Source organism: Nyctibius grandis, chromosome 1 (assembly GCF_013368605.1).
Source record: "Nyctibius grandis isolate bNycGra1 chromosome 1, bNycGra1.pri, whole genome shotgun sequence".
In the NCBI taxonomy this organism is placed as follows: domain Eukaryota; kingdom Metazoa; phylum Chordata; class Aves; order Nyctibiiformes; family Nyctibiidae; genus Nyctibius; species Nyctibius grandis.
Genome location: NC_090658.1, coordinates 61,645,484 through 61,669,292, shown reverse-complemented (window position 1 = coordinate 61,669,292; position 23,809 = coordinate 61,645,484). Strand labels below are relative to the sequence as shown.

Genomic DNA, 23,809 nt, shown 5'->3' with positions numbered 1-23,809 from the left:
TGTAAAGTACTAACTAACTGCTCTGCAATACACCCAGTTCCTGAATGTACTATGTGTCTATGGAAGACACTTTGCTTTGGCCACAAGGTAACTCAGAATGACACTGGAATTCATTAAGAGTGTTGTCATGGACAGACTCTTCTAATAGTTTGCAATTTACTAATGTAAAAGCATTTTTTTCTTATTTGAGCTGAAAACCACAATTTTTAAAATTATTGTTGTCACTGACTCCTAGATTTGCCCCATCAGGATGATTCTGAACTTGCAGGATTGTACATTACAAAAGGAAACTTTACTATGGAAAAGTGTGCGTAGTGGCACACAATTGCAAACGGTACCTTTAAAGTCTCATCGAATTCTGGATCCACTGTGCTCTTTTTGACAGCTGTCTTCCGCTTACTCCGAGGAGATTTATCAGGAAGTAAATAAACCTTAACATACCTTGTAGACAGAGAGAAGAATATATGGAAAGTGACCAGAAGGAAACAAACAAACAAACAAAAGAAACTCTGAAGAAAAATTAATTCAGTAAAATAAATTTTTTCTTAATTCTTAAGCAATTTTATTGACTTCGTAATTTTCCAAGCAATAAAATGGCAAATTGTGATTTATATCCTTTCTCAATAAATGCAGACAGAGTCTAAGGATCCCTGTATATTATTCAGTTAATGTGTTTCAATCCTATTCTAATTGGGAAAGGATTAGGATCGGAATAAGAATCTTTTGTTTCATACTCTTGGCCTCTGATAAAATAGCCACTAAGGAAATCACCTTGTCAGTTGTAGTGACAGCTTTGTGATGAAAACACACAGTATATTATGTGCCGAAATAAAAACAAAAAATCAACTCAATCAACTTTAAGATCATTGCTGCTTGTTCATGAAGAAAATATCTCATCTTTACAACACCAACTACAATGTAGCAAAAAAGGTATAATCATACAAATAATACGTAATAATTCATAACTGTTACAAATGCTAATTGTTATAATAACCACTAGAGTGAAAGTGGGAGATGGTCTAAAGTGTTCAAAATTGCCCTAATAGTGATTCAAGGAAAATGAGTAAAAAAAAAATTCTGGAAGTTGAGTTGGACTAGTATCAAGCACCAATGACTCCTATCCAAAGTCCGTAGGGTGTGTGTAGGTCACGTGAACATTAATACTTAAATACGCCACTTAATATGAGTTCAGCAGGCTGTATTTGTATTATGGCTTCAAAACTAAATAGAGAGTGCTGGCTTACAGCTTCCACAGAAAGGAGTGATTGTTAACATAATACTAAATATTTTTAAACTGTATTTGTTGTCTATATTTCAGATATTATGATTTAAATAAATTTTAAAACAGCCTCTTGATTAACTTGCTGGGTAAATAAAATCAGCTCTATCTCAAATCATCAGTGCAGAACTTGCACATCTTTCCTATTCTTTCCAAACTTATCCATAGGTAAAACTACTTTTAAAAATATTCAGGTACTAGAAGTTTTAGCCTCTTACTCTATCACCCCAGATCAATTTAATTAAAAAGTAGCCAGTCGGACCTCAAACTAGTCAACAAGCTAAAAAATTCAACAGGTTTTAAACAGCAGTTAAAAGTCTGCTTTTTGGCAAGTGTGTTGAGTACACTGACTGTACTTTTTCTGTTGGCTTGGAAACCAACAGCAATGTATAAATATATAACAATAAAGAACATAACGTTCATTACACAGCACTTCCCACATTGCCTTTCAGGCTTCCTGCAACTGTTTGCCTGGTTTAATTATCAGGGGACTTAAAGAACCTTGACCCACTTCTGAAGTGCTCCCAAACTGCCCTGCTTCACGAGCTGCTGTTCCAGCCAGGCTCCTTTCAGCACCAAGCTCATCTGCAAGATGCGCAAAAGTCATATTCCTTTTGGGTGAAGGTGACTGCAACTCCACAATTCCAACATGGTCGCTCAAGTGCTCAAACACAGTGTGACAGCAGGGGCAAGAACAGGTAGTTAGGTATTCTACCTGGTGATTTTCTATGAATTGTGGCTGCATGGTCAGAGAGATTATCTAGTAATAAACAGACAAATCACCAAGGCTTAACTAGCCAATCAAAAATTTCTATGGCATATTTTATCCACAGAAGTAGGTATTTCTTCCTCTTACAATAATACATAATTTTTAAGCAGCTTGAGATTTTAAAATGTGTTGCAATATCTGCAATTTCTGTTCTTATTACAGATGAGGAAGATGGAAGCACAGAAGATGGAAGCACAGAGCAGTCTCTACAAAATACTTACGGGTTACACTTTTTCTTCTTCTCCTCTCCATAAGCCAGGTTCTTGCATCCCTTGATGCAAATTTCTAAGATGCAAGCTTTGAAGATGTATCTTATGGCAAACTCTATTTCTCCCGTGACATTAGCCTTGCCAAAATTGCCAGATTCAGTGCAAGTGCTGTTAAGACTATACAAACTCCCCTAAGAAAAGACAAATGTTTCAGAAAAGTAACTTCAGATCAAACAGGACACAACATTTATTTCCCTCAAATGTCAGTATCTTTAGCGACATGACTGAAGAGCTACTCCAAATCATGGGGATTTAAGATAACCTGTATAAAGCATTCTGTTGCTTCCATAACAGCACTGAAAATTATGACTGTAATTGCAATTCTACTGCTTTGCCCTTTTCTCTTCAGGAAGCTCTCTAGGCTAAGAAAATACTTTCTTAGGTAACTTCTAGATATAGAAATTGCCTCTCAATAAAACTGCTATGTGGCTTCCCATGAGAAAATGGGTGTCTGAAAGGAAGAGAGCGAAAAAAAACTCTGAAATCTAAGAACATACAAAATATCAAACTAAACTGCTTTTAATACATAGCTCGTAATAGGGTACACTGCTGAGATGTTAGGTTCTATCCTGTATTAAAGGAAAAAAAAAGTGGCATTGCACATCCAGTAAATACTCTACAAGACCCCCCAATTCCATATAAAAATGACATACTCTGTACTGCAGCAGACTGTTGAGGAAAGGTTAAAACACGACGACATCCAGTTGTCACATGTTGGTGCCTAAAGAAGGTGTTTCCTAGCTCACCTCAGCCACTTTGTTCTCCTTTCATCTACTTTCACCTTTGGGGCAAAGGTTTGAATGCTGTCTATCCACATATATAAACAGCATTTGTGTCTAGCATTTACAGAGGCCATGAATCTGCAATGAAGGAAGAGACTATAATATTTTCTGTGGCCCAGCAGAGACATGTAATTTTATGGTGCTATCTGGCCGCCACTGTAACAAATTATCAACTCAATCAAGATAGTTTAGTCTCTGTTAATTTATAACAATATTCTTTAAGGTGAGCTCTAGAAACTTTTTACATAGCATTTGTCACGAAGACACAATTGTTGTTGTGAGTAATCTCACAGCAACATTGCCCTAGATTGCTAAAATCACTCCTCCCTCTGAAAATAAACACCAACCCACACAGGACTGGTTAACCAAGGAGTTCTGCATTGCACAACCCAGCAGCTAAGAGTGCAGAGTAGTGTTTATAAGATCATATCTCTCTTCCATGCAGATGCTCTTCTTTGTGCAGCTTGCCAAATACTCCTTTTGAAATTCACACCAACAGTTTAATTAGATTAAAGAACCTATCATCTGCTCTATTTTATAAGCTCTAAGTAACATACAAACTTGATGAAAGAAGGGTCAGAGTGCTTATTGAGGAAGTCAGAAGAAGTGTTAGGACTGTTTTGACCTGATGCTTGTTGCACGTAAGCTTGCTCTCTCCACAAGACGTTTATCAGTGTAATCAGTCTCCCCTGCAGCTTTGTTTAGCTCTGCTCTTTCACTCACTAACATATTTTTATTAATCTGACCAGAAAATGCTTATTTTCCACCAAAATCCTTCATGACAAAGGAATGCAAATAGATTTTTGTCTTAGCTCATATGTCCTTAAAAAAGTTCTGCAAAAGTCCCTAATATTTATTCCACAGAACCTCTTATTTATTTAGAGAGGCTGGATAGCTGTTCTGATTAATGCTGTTTGGACTGAGTATCACTACATATGTCTCCCACCTGATCAGGAGCCACATACATTCAATGTAGAAGTCACTCATCCTTTTGGTTCAGTGAACAGGGATTTAGCAATAACTTCACGTATTGCACTCTTGCTGGCATGACTGGAAGAAATACCATCTGATATTTTGGAAGATACATTTTCATGGAGCAGTCATCAACATCTAATACTTACCCATAAAGGGCAGTTTAATGGAACTTGACCTTCCCCTTTAAAAGATAGTAGAAAATATTTCACTTTTAAGCCTGGGTTGTCTATAGCCCAGTTCAAATAGTTGTCATTAGAATCACAAATGTCATCCAAAACTGTTATCCATTTGTCAGTTTAACACCTCAGACTCCACAGTGCAGTAAACTATGAAAGATCGCCACAGTCTTTGTGTGTGTTTATACTCCTCTGCAAAGTGAGCAGGCTGGCTTAATTTTGATTCCCTAAAAGTCATTTTAGTTCCATTCTTTACAATATCAGTCTTGGATTCTTTGGATACTTCACCCTGCTTAACCTCATCACTAATACATAGAAATTAGCTTTCACAGTTAATCATAGAGGCTTTAAAGCATATGCTGAATTCATTTATAACTGGCTTCTTTCTCTCTCATTTGCAGTATTCAAAATGCCTTCCATCAGAAGATGATTCAACGCCATGCCCTAAACTTATGAACTGCTCCTCTGGCTTCCATCACTGTTAGCGTCCTCTTCATTCACTGACATTCTGACATTTGAATTTCCACTGACATTTCCATTACCACAGTTCTAGCAGAATAACAAAACCCTTCTGTTAAATGAAGTTTTAAGAGAAAAAGATAGCTACTAGGTTAGAAAGAACCATGTTCATGATTCCAACTCTCATACAAAATTGGAAGAATGTTAGTTGCATTTGCAAAATTCAGAGGAAGTTGATCTATCAATTATTCATTACTAATGGAAATATACATCTATAAATTATCTATTATTAATTTGATTTGGCTTATGCTGCAAAAAGTTCACAGTGTTACTATGAGGACCATGCCAAAGGCAGTCAGTCTTTCATCAGACACAAACTCAAGTAAAATCTTCCTTCATTGTGTAATATAATCCAAAACACACCAACATTTTGCACAAGATCTTAGCTCTTGTATCTGTTCCCATTAGGCACCTGTTCTGTTGTGCTTCACCCTTTAACTTACATGTTTTCTGCCATCACAGAAAACCGCATCACTTGTGGGACTGGTTGTTATGTCATCTTCTTCCTTGCAATTCCTTTTGGTCAGAATTTCACTGTCATTTTGGGCCCCAGTGATGAGCTGTTGAAGACTGGGTGTACTTTTCATCTGTAAGAAATTCAGCAAGTAATTTTTTTTTTTAATTTAAGAAAAATGCCCTGATTCCTTCAGGAATGCAATCAGAAGAAAATTCAGTAAACAGCTACAGTTCACTTTGATCAATGATGTCACACAGGTGGCACATTTTCAAAGACAATGTAGTAACTTAATTTAAATGTCAGTTTACAACTCTTTCATCTCAGCTAGTAGTACATTTGTTATATTCATAATTTTCTAAAATCAACATACCACCGTCTAATCTAAGGATCGCTACCACAGCAATTACTAACAACAGTCTACTAATAACACACCAAAAGCAGCAAGATACTAATAAAAGGCCTTATTAGCCTTGAACAAAACAGTAATTTTCAAAGAAAAAAAAAAATCTCGCCTCCAGGAAATTAAAAATAGTATTTTGCAATATGCATGACACATGCCCATGTCTACCTATGCAAGAATGAACGCAAGTTGAAAGAAACTTAAAAATAGAAACAGATTCACAAGTTCTTGTTTAGCTTTGATTACAGAAAAAGTTTAAATTTCTGAGGTGTTCTTGACTTTCCTTTGACTAAGTCCATTCACTTTTCCAATTTTCCCATGAAAACCCTGATAATTTGTGGAAAATTAAGATACGTAGTAGCAAAACTCCTTCAGCCACCTCGGTTACCAGTAACAATAGTTGTAAGAATGAACTGCCAAAAGACTAATACACATGGCTAGAGATATGCTGAAAATAGATTTTAGCTCATTCTGGCACACGATTACTCCACGCCAATACAGTCTATGAAAAGTATGATCACAGTTCAATGGGTAGGAAAAGAGCGAGTTAAGAAATTGTACATGGTTAGGAACTAAGAAAATAGTTTCTTAAAAAAAATTTATAACAGGGATTACCTGAAAGACTAGAAAGAATATAGTGTGACTGAATCAACAAAAAGGGTCAGGACTTACTTGCATTAAAAAAAAACGGGTAACATATATTTAACAAACCTGAGAACCCCTCCTGCACAATCAGCAAAAAGCACTAAAGAATGAGGACAACAGAGGAGATAATATATTGAGATTACTCCTGAAAAAACAAGATATGCAAAATCCAAACCAGCATGCTGTTATTATAAAACACAGAAATTATGTGTAATAACCGCCCTACCCTAAGAATAGATGTAAGGATTTATTAAGTTCCCTTGTGAGAAGGAAACAGACAGAAAATGCATTCAGAATATAGTCTCAAAAAAACCCCAAACAAAACCAAAACATCATATTTCTCAGCATAGAAATTGTCTTCTGCTTTATAAAAACCTGAAATGCCACCAATTTCACTTGCTAACCAAAACACCCTACTACACACTGAATTTTAGCTTCTGCTTGGATCAGAAAGACTTCTTTATTGTGTTAAACAGAACATAAGTGATTGACAAGGCAACATAACTACCAGTGCTAAACTTAGCATCAGGTCACATAAGCAAGACTCCCACCTAACCCAGCAATAACATCTGCAGCACCACACATCTGTTGTCACGGGAAGGGTAACCCACAGCTACTGACGCACCACAAACAGGATGTAAACAGCTACCCTTATTAAAGGAATACAAAGATGGAAAAGAAAAAAATAAATGGAAGAACAATGCAATAGTGCCATTGACAGAGATTAAAAATAATTTAAAAAATCACAGTAAAGATACAAGAAGCTATCACATAAGTGCAGGGACAGACAAGTAAAATTTCCTTCAGTACTAAAAAAATCTAAATGGCAAAGATGACATTCATAAGAAAAAATGATCAATAGTAAAACTAGCAAACTAGTAACAGTAACACCAGCAAAACTAAAACTCTAGCTTGAATACAGTCTAACTGGTTTGAATGACACAAAAGCTCCCTGACTGAGAGAAAGAGCTCTGACACACAAACAACATTGAAATCTATCTTTCAAAATCTGTAATGCAAAGGGTGGACATAAATTAAATACTAAATCTTTAAATGGGCAATTAAAAACCCACACAAATAATTTGGATCTCCTACTAACACATTTCTTAAGTAAAAGAATCCATGACAGGCTGTGTGTGATCAGCACAAAACGATGCATAGTTTAAGTTCAGATTATCTCCAGTTCTGATGTTTTTCGATGCATTAAAAGAGCAGTGCTCTGCCAGTGGAATAAAGTAACACTGAAGTGTGGTTTGCCACAATGAAAGCAGCACTCAGGTAGTTAATAATTGTTGCAAATTTTGTTTATAATCTAATTGCATACAAAAATACCAGAACTAATTTCACAGAGTTCACAGACCTTGCTGGGCCAATTCAAACCACTAGTCCATGTGGTCTGACATCCTGTCTCTTCCACTTATCAACACCTAACACTTCAGAGGAAAGTGAAAATTGTGCACCAAGGGAGCTGTGAGTAATATTTGCCATGAGGTCTGGCTCAAAGCAAAAGCTTTTCTCAGCATCTAATGCAGGCACTTAGCAGATCACATTTACCTCATTCAGATGAGCAAGGCGATTCAGTAAGTACCCACTATGTGGAAAACTGAGTATGGACAAAGTTCAGTCACTTGAGAGGTGAAAGTGTACAAAACGAAATATTCAGTGTAACTTCAAAGCAGATATGTGACATCATCTTCAGCCCTGCACAATTTGTGGAAAAACAGATGACTGGATTTTTCTCAAGCTTCTCAAGAAAAGCTAGAGACTGTAACCAAAGCAAAAGGAAAAGGGAAGTTGCCCAACAACTAACAGCAGTCAACATTTTCTCCTTGCCAAATTACAAAGTGCTCAGAAAGTGTCAGGATGGGTTCTGGATGGTCATAGCTTGGTCCTGTTCAGCAGCAAGAAGGGCAGGAGGACAAGAGACAGAACACCTCCCTGCAGCCCAACAACCACACAGAGCAGACTTCAATCAACCTCAAGAAAGCCTGTGAGCACCTGAGAGCAAAACGACCCATCCTCTCCTTCCCTATGTGAAGGTCTTTGTAAAATCTCAGTCTAACATTTCAGCTTTGGGCTGACATCAAGTGTGCAGACTCAGTTAAAAACTTTGTGAAGGATCAGGAGTTCTGGCCATGGTCAGTGAACATCAGCTAAGCCCTGCTCATATAATAAAAGTAAAATTCCACTGTGTAAATCATTATTCTTACAAATATATTCCATTCCTGAAACAGCCCTTACAGTTAGAGGCTGTGTATAATAATACGAATACTCTACCCTTACAGTTAGAGACTGTATAATAATATGAATACCCTGCTTGTAATGTTGATGGCAGTGTCAGACTGGCTCCTTCTTTGCTTCCTTCTTTCCACGTTCTGCCCATAATCTGTAGTTAGGAGACCTCTGTCAGCCATATCGTTCTGGGACTTAGAGATTTCTGAAGTGAAAACAAGGAGAGAAGACACTATAACAAACATTGCAAGCAGTCCTGTAGATTTATAGGCTAATTCTGTAGCTTTCAAACTTTCATCCTGTAATTTTAGTATTGATCTCCTAAGAGTAAGAAACAGATGGGAAGGCAAGTGCTTGTCCCATTTTGTATAATTATATTTTGCCTACCTAAATCTTTCCTGCTGTTTCAACTGGAAATTTTACTCCTTGCTTCCTATCATTATAGCTGCTGCAAGGAATTGTATGCTATCAAATACAGTTTCCTTGCAGAAGTAGCTACTACAGTCCCTATATATAGTTTGATTTGTAAAGCAGATTGGTTTGGTTCAGGATAAAAGCAAGATTATAGCAACATAAAGCGACATGACAATGGAAATTAGAAAGCAGAGCATATTGGAAAATACTTAGAAATTTATCCAAAATATGGATGAAAGCAGAGATATTACATACTCTGGTCCCAAAGCACATATAATTTTAAGAACATGAGTAGCCCTCATTGACTTGAATAACATTACTCTCATGGATAAGCGTATGTCCATACTTAAGTACCTTATTGAATTAGCACTTCAATAACATCTAGTTTATTGTCAAATAAATCTCTAGGACAACTGGACGTTTAGTGCACCACTTTTTGCTTCTTATTCCTCAGGGTACAGTCAGAACTTCACTTAAAGGAAAGGGCAGCACTCATCCATGATTTCTGAAGTTGAAAACTAGCAGGCTTAGCAGCAGACACTTTGTTGTAAATCCCAGATAGTCTCTCATGAAGAATTAATAACTTATAAGTGGTACATGAAATAGCTATCATATGTTTAATTCATACAGAAGAAATAAATATTTCTCTCACAATATGAGCCTCTGTGGAGGAACCTCAGACAGCAGACAATATGTCACTATGGTATTCAAAAACAATGGCACTCTTAAGTGTGATTTTTAAAGCCACTTTGGGTTAGTTTTGTTCTTAGCAGCAGTCAGTCCTCAGATGTTTACTGTACTCTGTGCACACCATTAAGGCATCATGTGATATATTCACAGGCAGGCTCAATTAAGTCATCTCTGACTGTAAATGAAACCCGGTTTTTAAAATACGTGGTGAAAGCAGAGATCATAAAAGAGACTGGAGTGAGAGATCTAAATGGAGTAGATACAATCTGAGTAGCTTGACCAGCAGTAGAAGCAAGCTTGCCTCACACTCTTAAAATGAACAAGTTACAGAACAGGTTTCTGTGAGAAAAAAAAGATCGTTCAGTTTTCATATCTATTCCTCCTTTGGCTTCCTTACCCAAATGGTCAGTAAGATGGACACTACCTCTAGTGCCAACGGCAATTTTGCACTGCAAATACAGCTACAACCAGCAACTCATTTTACATTCACCAAATGGCAACCATTGGATTATAATCGCCTGTTGCTGCCAAACAACGCTGGAACAGGAGGTAACAGCATAAAGAGCAGACTGTACAACAGCGGCATTGTGCTGCATGTGCTAATCCCTCATTCCCGCTGCTCTCAGACATGCACACACACTGGCTCCAGTAATAGAATCAGAGGCATAATGAGGTTCTCCAGGTTTATTTACTGCAACACGCAAGAGCTGGGTGTATTAAATACCTCTGCAAACCAGGACATTTTTATCTAGATAAGATATAGAGTACTAACTTTAGTACACTCGTGACCGAAAGCATTTATCAGCACAGTATCAGGTTTCGTTAAGAGGCCATATTGTCTGAAAGAGCTGTTTTCTTAAGTCAAGAAGCCCAAGCCTTTCGCTCTCTAAGACTTCCTATATGTTTTAATTATTGACTTCAGTGATTGCAACAGACTGTTACTTTCTCACAAATTAAAAGGTTCTGCTCTAACTGAGGATGATAGCACCTGAGTGGGGTTTCACATAAAGCTGAACTGAGCTAACAACTTGCTGCCATCCCCCTCTGCAACCACTGCTCTTTCCTCCTTAGTCCCTGGCTCCTGGCCATGTGGCCCAGCACCCTCTGTTGTGCAGGCTCCAACATATATCCTACCTTGAGCCCATTTAACTCACTAAACCAGCAGAAAAAAATCAGTTTCCAGACGGGTCTGGAAACACTGATGCTAATTCAAGTTAAGCAATGGCAGCATAAGGCCAGAAACAGAGAGAGGACAGATGTGGGGGGAGTAGGACCTTCCTTTTGGTAGCAGTGAACTATTAAATTAGCTTGCTGCAGTCCTGACAATCTTTACCAGTAACTGAGGGATATGACCAGGCTTCAAACTAACAGAATAAATTACTTTTCATCCAATCTGTGCTGTCTCAGCTATCTGCACCCAGTAATGAAGTATCCTATGCCACCCTACACTACACTTCTGTTCATGAGAGACAGCCATTGTGTCTCTGCATAGCTTTAATATGTGTTCACACAGACAGAACTTTAAATTTGTGTAGTTAAAGGAGAACAGGTCTTTAGGATGGGTGGAAGAAGTTAGAGGAAAGACCAAAGAATAGCTAGTACAAGAGTTAGGAGGAAAGGCAGAAAGGCACTAAAGCCAAATTTATTCAGGTCTAATCTCACATTTGGGGTTGTCTAAAATGAAGCTAGTAAGAAAACGCTACGGTTCGTTCAAATACATGCAAATCTGCAAGCTCCTGTGATCTTCATAAGGCTCGGAAGTTGGTTTCCTCTGGTCACCGATGCCTTTAATCTGTTCTTCACAAAGGCTGGCTGTCCTCAGTATAGTTAGCCTTAGAGGTGCATACACAGTCTGCACCCTAAAGAACAGCAGGCAGGATAAGTGAATGGAAGGAACCAAAAGTATCAAAATGAAAGAAGAGTTGTTAGGACTGACTAGCTCTTAGAAGTCAGTCTTAGAAGTGTGCACTGAAAAAACTCACACAACTAGACAGACTGAGAAAGAGGAAGGAAGTCCTCTTGAAAACTGCCAATGAATGAAAATATTAAACTCTACTTCCATTACATGATAGATTCTTTGACAGGGTCACTTGGTGTTCAATCAGATAGATAACATGATCACTACAGCAGAAAGTGCTTATTATGCTGTGCTAATGTGAGTTAAATACACTGCATCTGAACACCCAGGAAACTTAAAAAATAACATTATACAGTCTTTTCACATCTTCACAAGAAAGGCATTCTGGGTTGGTATCATCAGCTTGTTAAACAACTAGCAGAATACTGAAGGAGGATCAGACTTACTGTATTACTTCTCAGGTTGGCTCAGTCTTGGCATTAAGTCATTTCAGTCATTACTCAATACCCTTTTTTTATAACTATTTTTTGGCCAAGACTTTGGCAAAAAGATTGAAACATTTGACTACATTACTCTAGAATGACAAAGCAGTGAAAGCTACTTACTCTTTATATGTGTTGCGACAGACAAAAACAAGTTTTCCACAGATTTATTAAAACTTTTAGACTGACTGAGTTCCTGCAAATGGGAGATGCCAAGAGTAAGAAAACACAAAATATTTGCAGTTCTAAAGTTTCCGTGATCACATTATCTACAGACCACTTAACAATCAGATTGTAAGGCTGCAGTCCTTTGCTCACTTCTGTAGACAAATACATCTGAGGACATATGTTGACATGGTTGAAAACTGTCACACTAACGTATGAAGATGGAAAATAATCTTTTCGGTTCCATACTCTTTGATATATAAGTGGAACTCCTTGTAGGAAGATCACATATCAACTTCATAAATACAACTAATTACATCACTGATTTGTTGTATTTAATACTTCAAGTAGGAAAGTCCTATCCATTACAGACGCTCCTGTGTCTCTGAATCAAAGAGTTTTTATCAAACTCCAGGTAAGCACATATTAGAATGTTTACAGAATTGCAATGGGCTTCAAAACCAGGGCCTCACGACCCAGTCCAAATTGAACTGAAATAGTAATTTAGTGCAATTTCGATGAGTTCTGAGCCATGTCCTACTATTCTGTCCACTGGAAACTGTAACACAGAGGCAACCATCAAATTCACTGTTTTTCACTCAGTAATGAAAGTAACACATGGAATGATTGCTTTATAAATGACTACTCAATATCATAGGATGATGAGTTCCTTCAGGCTGGAGGGGAGCTCAGGAGATCTCAGTCCAGCCTTCCTGTAGTGAAGCACCAAAAACCAGCTGCAGTATTCTAGTGCCAAGTAGAGAGGGTTAATCACTTCCCTCGAAAACTGAACACTAATTGAAAACATCCCTCATGATAGACTCTGACCTGTCTCTCCTACTACCAATGTAGCATAAAAAAAATGACAGAGGAACATAAGGCAGCGTTTATTTTGCAATATGATGCTACAGCAGTTGCTATTTACTGCATTTCTGTGGCTGGTCTTTTCACATGAATGACACCCTAAGTGGTGTGTGTATACGTATGTTTTGCAGATATGTACATTTACCGTCACGTTGCTTCCTGCTGTGGATTCTGTGAAAGGAGGTGGAGTTGGAGGTACAACAGAAATTTTACTAGAAATTTAAGAGACAATAAAAAGTGTAACAATTAATATATTATGCTAATGGATGTATAAATGAACCACATTTGTGCACAGTGTCTTTATTATCTGTCTTTCCTGCAATCTGAAGATCTGGGTTGAGATCCAGTGTCTTTAAAGAGTTGCAGCACAAGCTTATTGCCTGTTTGTAAGAATTAGGATTACCTTTCTATCTTCTCAATCTTGGGCTGCTCTAGGCAGAATTATTAATTTAAAGTAATCAGGAAGACCTAATTTAGGACAGGCTTCCTAGACTTTTATATGGTTGGCAGTATTACAATCTGTGTCCTGAACGTTAAAAAACAATTTCTGTGTAACACACCCCATCTCTGTTTCAGAGATGTTTTCAGAAAACAGTCATCTTTATTTACAATACTAAAACGATCTTTCCTTGCCTGGGCCCAGAGCTGTTAGAGCCCCTTTACAGCATTCCAGCCATTTCAGCTGTTGTAAATAGCCCAGGTCTGTGAAAAAACACACCAAACTGTTATCTGACTGAGTCTGTTATCACAGCACGGTCATGGACCCTAAAGGTAGCTGGTGAACTTCCTTTTTGATTCTCTTTTAGTTTTACCACATCTACGTAAAAGGAAGTCCTCAAGCAGTCCTGGTTAGGATAATATCTAGCTGACTATAAGTTTCTCTCTTATGCAGCTATGCCTCGGTAGATAATTATAATAAAATTTAGGCCATCTCTTTGTATCTTATTTTACTTTTTTCTTTAAAGGAAGAGGGTTTCTTTTATACAATATTGTTATAGTAGACTGTTATTTCATTATATATCACTGGTAATAACTTAAGTATGGTCATGCTTAGGCCTCAAATCAAAGTATTTATTCAGTGTAAACTGGATTTTTTGCTTGTTTTAAGTTTTGGTAAGCAGACGTGCCTTACTGAATACAGAGCTTCCTGTCTACTATTTAGCCTAAAGATATCAAATTAGCAACATCTCCCATTGAGCAAATAATTATGCTATTGCTATTACACCTAGCAAATAATTTTCATCTCTGATCATTCAAATGTAGTGTATAAATTTGAAAGATAACGGTGTAAACAGGTATGCAAAAAATATAAGCAGATAACAAAAATACTGCACGTCCCTTCATTTCAAGTAAATGAGAAACTATTACTCTAAACATAGTACTCTTTTTTGTACTTGAGACCCTTTCTATGGATTGCTGAGAGATAAAAATGGTAATTTTTCTATGCTTTTATCATTTATACTCCAAAAGTATTGAAATTTGTTCATAATAAAAAAATACAAACTGCTGGCTGGTTTATAACATACGATATATTGTCTATACAAATTCTCAGTGTCCTAGGACCACTTGTCCTTTTATGAGTCTTACCTCAGTTTCTGATAAGATTTCAAGAGCTTTGCACCAACTGTTTCATGTCTGCCTGTAAAGGAGAAGAAAAAATAACACCCGATGGTCGCAGTTTACTAATGCCTGCATAATACTTTTTAAAATCAGGAACTGGGCTGTATTTACAGAAGCTCATGCACATGCAAGCCAGGAGTGAAATCAATCCCCACCTGACATACCAGTATACATGCCAAGCAACACGCAAGTCTCCCTTGTATCACAAACTCTATCATAATTTCACCATCCCCTCTTGCAGATGACACATTCAGACCAGCTCGTCAATGCTGAGGACAATCATGTACGGATAACAGGCCCATTCCTACAGGTTGCTAAGTGCCCTCGGCCTCCTGAAGTCCCAGAGGCGCATGATGCACAGGCCCACTGCACCGAAGCACACTCCAACCATAAAACCCAAACACTATCGAAAGCTTGAAAATGTGTACAAGAGTAGACACATAGTAATCACCTCTTGCATCTTATGAAAAATTCTTTTCGCTTTTCCTGCTAGAGACCTAACAATCATGAAAATGCCTGACTAGTTCACAAACATGAGCAAAATCTTTTGCTAAGGCCATCCCTGTGGGGAAATAGCAACCACACCACGTTCCTCAAGTGAGCAGCCACATAATGTAAAGAACACCAAGGAGCAAGCGCTCCATCAGGCACAAACAATGAAGACTCATAAAAAAGTAGCTTGCTCCTGAGTGATCACAAACAGAAAGAAGGGCTAAATGAATGTAACAAATGGCTGACTGAAAATATCTGGAGTAGCTGTAATCACTAATCATTCCTAATAGAGAAAGCAGCCTGTGATCCATGCTTTGCTGAAGATGTCATTAATTATAACATATTACTTACATATAAGTAGCAGACCTTGGTGGTGGTAGAAACAATAATCAACTTATTGATGTTACAAATTTCAACCAGAACTCCAGACTCAATGCTTTGTTGTTAATAAGTAATATTTGGTATTTTGATTTACTGCAGCATTAAATAATTTCTTAGATTTTTAAATTTATTAGTCAGTAAAGGCAATCTACCACTTCTATGAAAATATAATTTTTATTCTTTAGGTAGAAGCTACACCAAATTAATAAAAACCATACTGATGTAACTTTTTTTTTCACTCTGCAACATGAGAAAACTTCACCGTAACACGTATTTTTTCAGTTAAACTTGTTTTATAGTGAATACTTCACTTGTGTTATATTTTCAAACCAAAAGAGGGCACTGTCTCTCCAGGCTTGAAGGACACATAACTACAACGGCTGCCGAGTTTCAAAGTTTGCCGGTTTTTAACCCCTTTAATTATATCAGTTGGTCTAATCAAATGGAACTGAACAAAACATATTTGTCCCTGTGGGCTTATCTTCTGTATATCCTTAGATCTTTGTGACTTCGACAGTATTACTAATAGACTAACTAAGCAAAACGCTTCAAGCACCCACAAAGCTTTGATAATGCAAAGTGAGAACTCATTTATTTCACTGGAAAGAGGGACAGTCAGTACCTTGCAATATCAGATTCAGTGTCTGAGAACAACATAGCATTTTCCAATAACTGTGAGAGATAGTAAAAAATATCAGCTTTAGACTTGCTGAAAAGAATATGAGGGAAAATTGTTAACAATGGTTATGGAATAGAGCTGTGCTTTAAAAGATCAGTCAACTAATACTTTAAAATCAGAAATTGTGTTAGCTAGAATGGAATTCAGTGAAATCTTTCAAATTCTAAATTAAATGCTTTAGCAGGAACTGCAGCTCAGTTTCTTAATATGCTACCTGCTGACTTTTGTGAATACCTACTACCCAAAATTTGCCTGATTATGTTCTTCCATTTATAAACTTCTTCCTATTCAAGTTTCCCAAGAGATATTTAAGGTCCAGTGCTTTCCTTTTTACCAGCTATTCTTAAATCTAGATACAATGCAGATACTGGAAGTGAAAGCTACCATCAGGCACAAAACGAAATAGTTGCCTATCTGAAGTGGCACTTCAAGGGAAAAGAGGAAGGAAATCCTCTCCACCTCATTAGTCATTGTAGGTGAAAATAAAGACTAACAGCCCCTTGGTTGGTGAAACACATTGCCCGTAGGCTAATCCATCCACATCCTCTATTTCTTTTAGGGCTTTGTATTTTTAATTGCAGTGAAATTCTGAACACAAGGTAGTGGCGCAGCTGGCTGAAAGTAAAGGAACAGTAAGCGTTTAGCTCTCTGTTGATTTACAGCTATACATGTGTTTTTTTTATTCCATTCTGTCATTTCTTTAAGCTTTAGAACTTTCTCAATGAAAACAACTTAAGTTTTAACTTTGACAAACCATGGATGCAAGATAATATCCTTCCTGCACATATATTTTAACGTTTCTATATTTATTTCATGCCATTGTATTTCTTAGAAGCCTTACATGCTCATTAATTCAAATTGATATGGCCAGCAGTTTTCTTATTCTTATTACTTATACAAAATAAATTATACTTTAAAATGCATTCTGCTAGTTTGTGTTGATGTTTTATTTAGTGCATAGACAGATGCACTGCATGATAATTTCTGACAAATCTCTCACCAAGTGGAAGAAACATTAAATACAGTGGCAGACTATGTTCTGTGTTTCACTTAGATGAGGACAACACATTACACAGCAGTTAATTCTAGCAATTACCTTCACCTGGATATTTCTTTGCTCGTTCCTCAAAGAACCAGTCACCAGCCTTTACTTTCACGTCTCTGAAAAACAAGCAAAAGACATGTGAATCAACATTTTCCAAAGCACATTTCTTCAAATGTTTGATAACCATTTAACAATCATAGAATCATAGAATTGTTTTAGTTAGAAAAGACCTCTAAGATCATCAAGTCCAACCGTTAACCTACCACTGCCAAGGCCACCACTAAACCATGTCTCCAAGCACCACATCTACACATCTTTTAAATACCTCCAGGGACAGGGACTCAACCACTTCCCTGGGCAGCCTGTTCCAATGCCTGACAACCCTTTCAGTGAAGAAATTTTTCCTAATATCCAATCTAAACCTCCCCTGGTGCAACTTGAGGCTGTTTCCTCTTGTCCTATCACTTGTTACTTGGGAGAAGAGACTGACACCCACCTTGCTACAACCTCCTTTCAGGTAGTTGCAGAGAGCAATAAGGTCTCCCCTCAGCCTCCTTTTCTCCAGACTAAACAATCCCAGTTCCCTCAGACGCTCCTCATAAGACTTGTGCTCTAGATCCTTCACCAGCTTCGTTGCCCTTCTTTGGACTTGCTCCAGCACCTCAATGTCTTTCTTGCAGTGAGGGGCCCAAAACTGAACACAGTATCCGAGGTGCGGCCTCACCAGTGCCAGGTACAGGGGAACGATCACTTGCCTAGTCCTGCTGGCCACACTATGTCTGATACAAGTCAGGATGCTGTTGGCCTTCTTGGCCACCTGGGCACACTGCTGGCTCATATTCAGCCAGCTGTCGACCAACAACCCCCGGGTCCTTTTCCGCTGGGCAGCTTTCCAGCCACAAATCCAGCCACAATCCAAAAATCCTTCTTAATCCTTCCATAAAATTAGGATTTCATGACTGCTCACTCCATTGACTGATTTTGCTGTGGGTCTGCAAACAAAGGATTCCTCCCCTCCATTTTTTTTTTCCTTTTTGCTATGTAGGACTGCCCATGTAAATCAATACATACTGCTCTAGGCATTGTTCTGAAGCCAGGAGTCCTGTATCCACTCCAGTGGACCACTTGTGCTGACACCACTGCTTACAGATGCAGCCTAGTCTGAGGAGCAGGGAAAGTCAATGACAGACAATATGCTTCCAAGCAGAACTTGGGATGGCTGCTGGGGAGCACTGAGTTTCACAACCCTGATGGTGTGATGGTTTCATGGCCCATCTGTCTCCATTTTGTGGAGGCTAACATCAACGATGTCCATGTCATACACAGGCACCAGGATCACAGGATGAGAAAAGTAATGATTAAGAAGTATAAAATTATATCACACTAAAGAGCTCTGTCAAGAGCAGATTTTCAGCAGATTTGACTCTTGCACTTTGTTGTCTCCAACTGAATTAGACGAAGTTTGCCATCTGAGCTCATCCATTATTAAAGAGGCAAAAAATTCTTTAAGTGAAGAGAGGATTCTCTGAAGTCTTCAAGTTCCAAATTCTCATCTAAATGTCTTACTAATTTTTAGGGCATATATAATATCTCCGTTCCTTGTGGATTTTCTGATGCTTATTATAGGATGAAGTCCCACTGCAAAAATTTCCGCAGTGCAGGTGCTGCTAAACTTTCTTCTCCACCCAGTAGTTAATTTTCCTTCTATGAAATTAATCTCTTTATTACCATTCCCTCTGCCAAACTTGCTTGAAATTGGCAACAACATACAGACAGGAAGTTCATGTAGGGGTTGCCTCCTTAAAAAAGCAAAATCTCTAAACATGAGAGCTAAACTGATATCCACCAAAGGCCAGGCAACAAAACCCCTGGGTCTGCCATTTCACACCTCACCTTACTCTATGTTAAAATAGACAAACTATAGGTAGGATGTTGTTTGTTCTTTCTGTGGCTTGATTTTAAGGCATTTTAGGCATTTAAAATACACCTTTGTAAGTAGCAATGCAGAATATTCAAAAAATTCACTACCTGTGTAGATCATACTATTTACTCAAATGCCTAACCATAGATGCTTGTGCGTAACTGAACACAGATGAGTTTGAAAATTGGGTTAAAATAACTTTGAGACAGGATACTTATTTACTTAGGATGGAGATCTATTAACTAATAAATTTCTGAAATCTCTGGCTGCACCAGATCTTCAAGGGCTCTGCATTAGTAGTGCCTCAGTTCTCATCTTCAGCCTTCCCTTTGTGTTCTTCCCACTACCCATGGTTATCTTCCCAGAGTTTAATCTCCAGTTCTGTACAGGCTCAGGTGACAATCAGACCACTCACAGGATTAAGACAGATCTGGAAATACCTTTTTTTTTTTTTTTTTTTTTTTTTAAGGCTAAAGAGTCTATTAGGCTAAGCTATGACCAAAAGTGTGACTACAAAGCTGATAAAGAACTACCCTTGTCAGGTAAAATAGACTAACCTCCTTCAAAGCAAATGTCCTTCTAGACTCCTAGAAGCCAGGATTCCTTTAAAAAAACACACTATACCAACTCCATTCACATAAGAGATGCCTCTTGCAGGTGAAAGATATGAACTTTGTCAGTCCACAAGGCTTTTAAAATTTCTTATTTTGTAAACAACAAACAATCACCTATCCCTGCATGCCCTTCCACTGAGGTATTAAAGCATGTTTGTTATAAACATGGCCGTAGTGTCTAGGAGAGAATCCTAGTAGTGCTGCTGATGATGTTTTTTTCAGGAAAATATACTCTAGTGGTAACCAAGACTCAAAATTACAGTTGCTCAGGACTTGAAAATCAGCTCTTACGTTTCTTAGTCACCCTATTTTTCCCTCACCGGGGTAAACAAAAGATGCTGAGTAGCATTTAACACACTGCTGCACTCCCTACCCTTCTTGAGATTTGCAGCCTTGATGTGAAGTTCACTGAAGGCAACGGAAGAAGTCTGACTGATTTTAATGGACTTTGCATCATGACAAACAAGATCAAATGTGCTGTCTCTTTGCTATAAAGAGAATTTCAATAACAGCTGAAGAATTCCTCTATATTAGCAAGACAAAAAAAAAAGTAATTTCTGCAAGAAACAGTAAAAATGTCTTTTAATTAATTTCAATAATGCTTTCCTGGTTTTACCATTAAATATCTGGACAAGCTTATGAAATAATTAAGAGTGTGCACCACTATACAAGGCAGCTTAACAACTAGCTACTCTCTATAGGGGATTCCCACTGTGGCCACCAAATAACTGGAAACCAATTCAAAAGAAGAGGAAATGGAGGGAGGTATCTAGAGGAGGATATGGGAAGTTAACTTTTTAACCTTTCCTTTTAGTGCTTATAGCATGAAGCACAGACAGTGAAATAAATGCATCAAAAGTCAGTAACTGCTTTGTATCAAATATAGATGGAGCTAATCCGCCCATTTTATGTATAAATTGCAAAATAAACTGAGGATTCGGAGAACACCTTTTTAATTTTAGTTTATAGCCTCTTCCAAACTACAGAAAATTACTTCAAACTAGTAGTAGAAATTAATTTAGCTTAAGACCAATACCTTGCCTTACATTTCCCAGGCACTATTTAAATTTCATTTTGGCATTTTAAGAGGGAGTGAAGTGGTGCATTAATCTTGTGTTGGCACAAAGTAAAATTTCATCCAAATCCTCACCATTTATACAGGGATATATATTATACAGCACAGCTGTCGACTAATTTTCAAAACTATCTTTCTTTGCCTATTTAATATTATTTTTCATCAAATGTGGAGATATAGCTAAACCATTTGGTTTAGAAAGATTTGATGAATAGGAGGGACTATGATGGAGTATTTCAATACAAAAATTGTACCAATACCCTAAAAGAAAGATTGCTTCCCATTTCCTGGAAAACAAAACCAAAGTGACATAGTGAAAGAAAAAACAACTAACTTGAAGTAAACAAATTCAGATTTCTGACCACATTTAAACAATTCCTGATAATGTTATTAATGTTTTTTGCTTTTTAAATTTATATAAAACATGACTTCAAATTATTCATCAATCTAAGTTCCTCCATCCTGTAGTATGAGGCAAAAAAAATCATGATTAGAAAATGGTCAAGAAATTGGCTATACTACACCAAAACACAGCACCTACAGCAACTTGTTATGATGCGCTGGTTCAGTATTGAGTCAGCGGAAGGAGTTCTAATTAACATTCAGAAACTAATGTTTGTTCCTATGCGTTGCTATTATCATCTTTGCCACACTACCTCTGGCCTACCTTGAGGATCCATTTTGCTAAATACAGGGAGGGAAATCCTGACTACATGAAGTATATCGCAAAACTCCCACCAATTTCATTGCTACCAGGACTTCATCCAACATTCTCATTCTGCCAGAGGCCTTGTTTCACTAATTGTTTAAAGCAGCAGATACACACAAAACCAGTGTGCATCCACTGGATAACCAGTGGAAACCGGCACTTAACCAAACCAGTAAAATTTCTTACCCATGAGCATAACAAATGGTGCATTTCCAAAGGCAGGGATTCAGGCAGACACGGCATTCAGAGCACACTCGGTGACTGCACCCGTTGCATACTGCACCTCTGTTCATCAATAATCCAAGCGATTTCTGACAGCGAGCACAAGATCTCTCCTGGTATTCATGGCTTGCATTTCTTGCCCCCTTCCACCGAAGCTGCTGGAGCTGCAGTTTCAGTTTCCTAATCCCCCAGGTTTAAAAAAAAAAAAAAGAAGATAAAAAAAATTAAATAGACCAAAACCCCCATGTAAGTCACAAGCTAATACTCCGGTTGTGCAACATCATTACTAGTGGGAGACATGCCCTCAAGTTTGACCTCAATTGAGCACTGTCTGAAGGCGTCTACACACAGCATTTTTGCACTATGACTGTATATGCAACTACAACTGTGCATACAAACAGTGTAATACCCTAGTACAAATGGGGTTCTGTTCATATCAGTTATGCACGCTCAGGGCAGGGCACCAAAATTGTGCATGCAAGTGATTCACATACAAAAACTGAGTCTAAATGGTGGTTCCTTTCATTAGATGATGTTTTTTATCATATTTATCCAAGAATCAAATCTTCTATCAAGAAAAAAAAATCATAACAAATGCATCACCTAGAAGTTTAATAAAAATAACATCAGATCAAAATATCTAAACCTCTCCCTTTCATTAACTTTGTTTCCATTACACGTACCAATAATCAAGATCTATGTTTTTGTTAGCTACATCATTAACAGTTGTCAGGGATTTTGTAACCAATTCAGACTTCTTTATAACCCTTTACTTACTTTTCAGAATCATTTAATATGTCCAGTAATAGTTACACAAATGGTTGCTGTAATCAAAGTTTAAGTTTCTACATTTAAGAGGCTAAAAATTTCTAACTTAGCAACACAAATACCCTGTTTTACATGGGGATGCAACATGACAAAGCAGGGTACCAGCTGCAAGGAAATCCTTGCTCTAGCCCTGACATAAAGCAAATAAAATGCTGGAGGATTATCCCTTGTCCTTCACAACTGAGATACTTGCACAGTGTGAAATAATTAAACAGAATCCTTTTCCTAACCAATGACACCTACTGACACTAGTAACAACCTCCGAAACAGTGGGGTGCACATGCTACCTGTTGTATGTGAGAAGGGACAGTGACAGATTCAGCACAATGAGCAGGTATCCAATGATTCTCAACTCCAGTTTTGGCACAACAGAAGTTAAATAAGCCAGTCAAAGATCTGAACATGTTCTGTGTTACCAGGACTATGTAGGCATACACAGGAACACGATGAGAATGTTCTAAAGCCTTCACAGGAAAAACACAGGGAGCAACTGAACTTTCTATGAAGGCTAGAAGTAAAATTCATCAAGTAGATTATTCACTGAACAGTATTTGCTCATCTTTACTGTAGAGTAGTCAATAGTAATGGTAAATCCAAGAGGCTCTGGATAGTTTTCCCAAAGAATAAAAAGGCATTAGCTAACGAGAAGTAAAAAGAAAGGAATACATTTGGAAGGACAGCAAAGAAGAACAAGAGTACTTCTGAGAAAAAAGGAACAGAAATACAGGAATAGAGGAATGGCAGATACCTTATTCTTTCCTCCTCTGTTTTTCTAACCATCTGGTCACGGTACAGGACTTCCAGAACAGCCTCTCGTTCCAGTTCCTTAAGGAAGTCTAGATTAAATTCACAGGCCATTTTCACCAAACTTTACTTATTTTGTAGACTCCTGTCCTATGGTTCTACTGCATCCAGAATGATGGACACTACTTTACAGAGTATAACGTGGTCTGAGTGTTCACCGAGTGCCTGTGCTCTTACTTGATTGGTGATACTTTTCACAGTGTCATACCCTTGAAGAGAAAAACAACCATGTCTGTCTTCACACAAATCATCATTTAAGTGTCTCTGCTACCCAGGGAATATGAACAGTTAGCAAGGTCACAGCAGTCTTGTCTTTTCACATAAAGAACTTCTTGTTCTTTTCTTTTTTCTTTTTTTGTTTTCTGAGAGTGGTTCCAAAAAGATGAGAGCTTGCAGCAAGGCCCCAGATAGGGCTTTAACTGTCACCAGATAGAGGGACAATT

General features: G+C 37.7%; 1 protein-coding gene across 1 annotated transcript in view; it reads right to left on the bottom strand.

Moving 5' to 3' along the window:
- Positions 1-23,420, bottom strand: part of SYTL3 (synaptotagmin like 3) — a 31,327-nt gene extending 7,907 nt beyond the window's left edge. The window contains exons 1-10 of the mRNA XM_068396839.1: positions 23,311-23,420; positions 21,699-21,914; positions 17,245-17,309; positions 14,564-14,615; positions 13,122-13,188; positions 12,071-12,143; positions 8,584-8,708; positions 5,213-5,356; positions 2,270-2,448; positions 339-441 (exon numbers count right to left, since the gene is read on the bottom strand). Of these exons, the coding sequence (XP_068252940.1) occupies positions 339-441; positions 2,270-2,448; positions 5,213-5,356; positions 8,584-8,708; positions 12,071-12,143; positions 13,122-13,188; positions 14,564-14,615; positions 17,245-17,309; positions 21,699-21,914; positions 23,311-23,420 (1,134 nt within the window). The remainder of the gene's footprint in view (positions 1-338; positions 442-2,269; positions 2,449-5,212; positions 5,357-8,583; positions 8,709-12,070; positions 12,144-13,121; positions 13,189-14,563; positions 14,616-17,244; positions 17,310-21,698; positions 21,915-23,310) is intronic.
- Between the last annotated feature and the right edge of the window lie 389 nt (positions 23,421-23,809).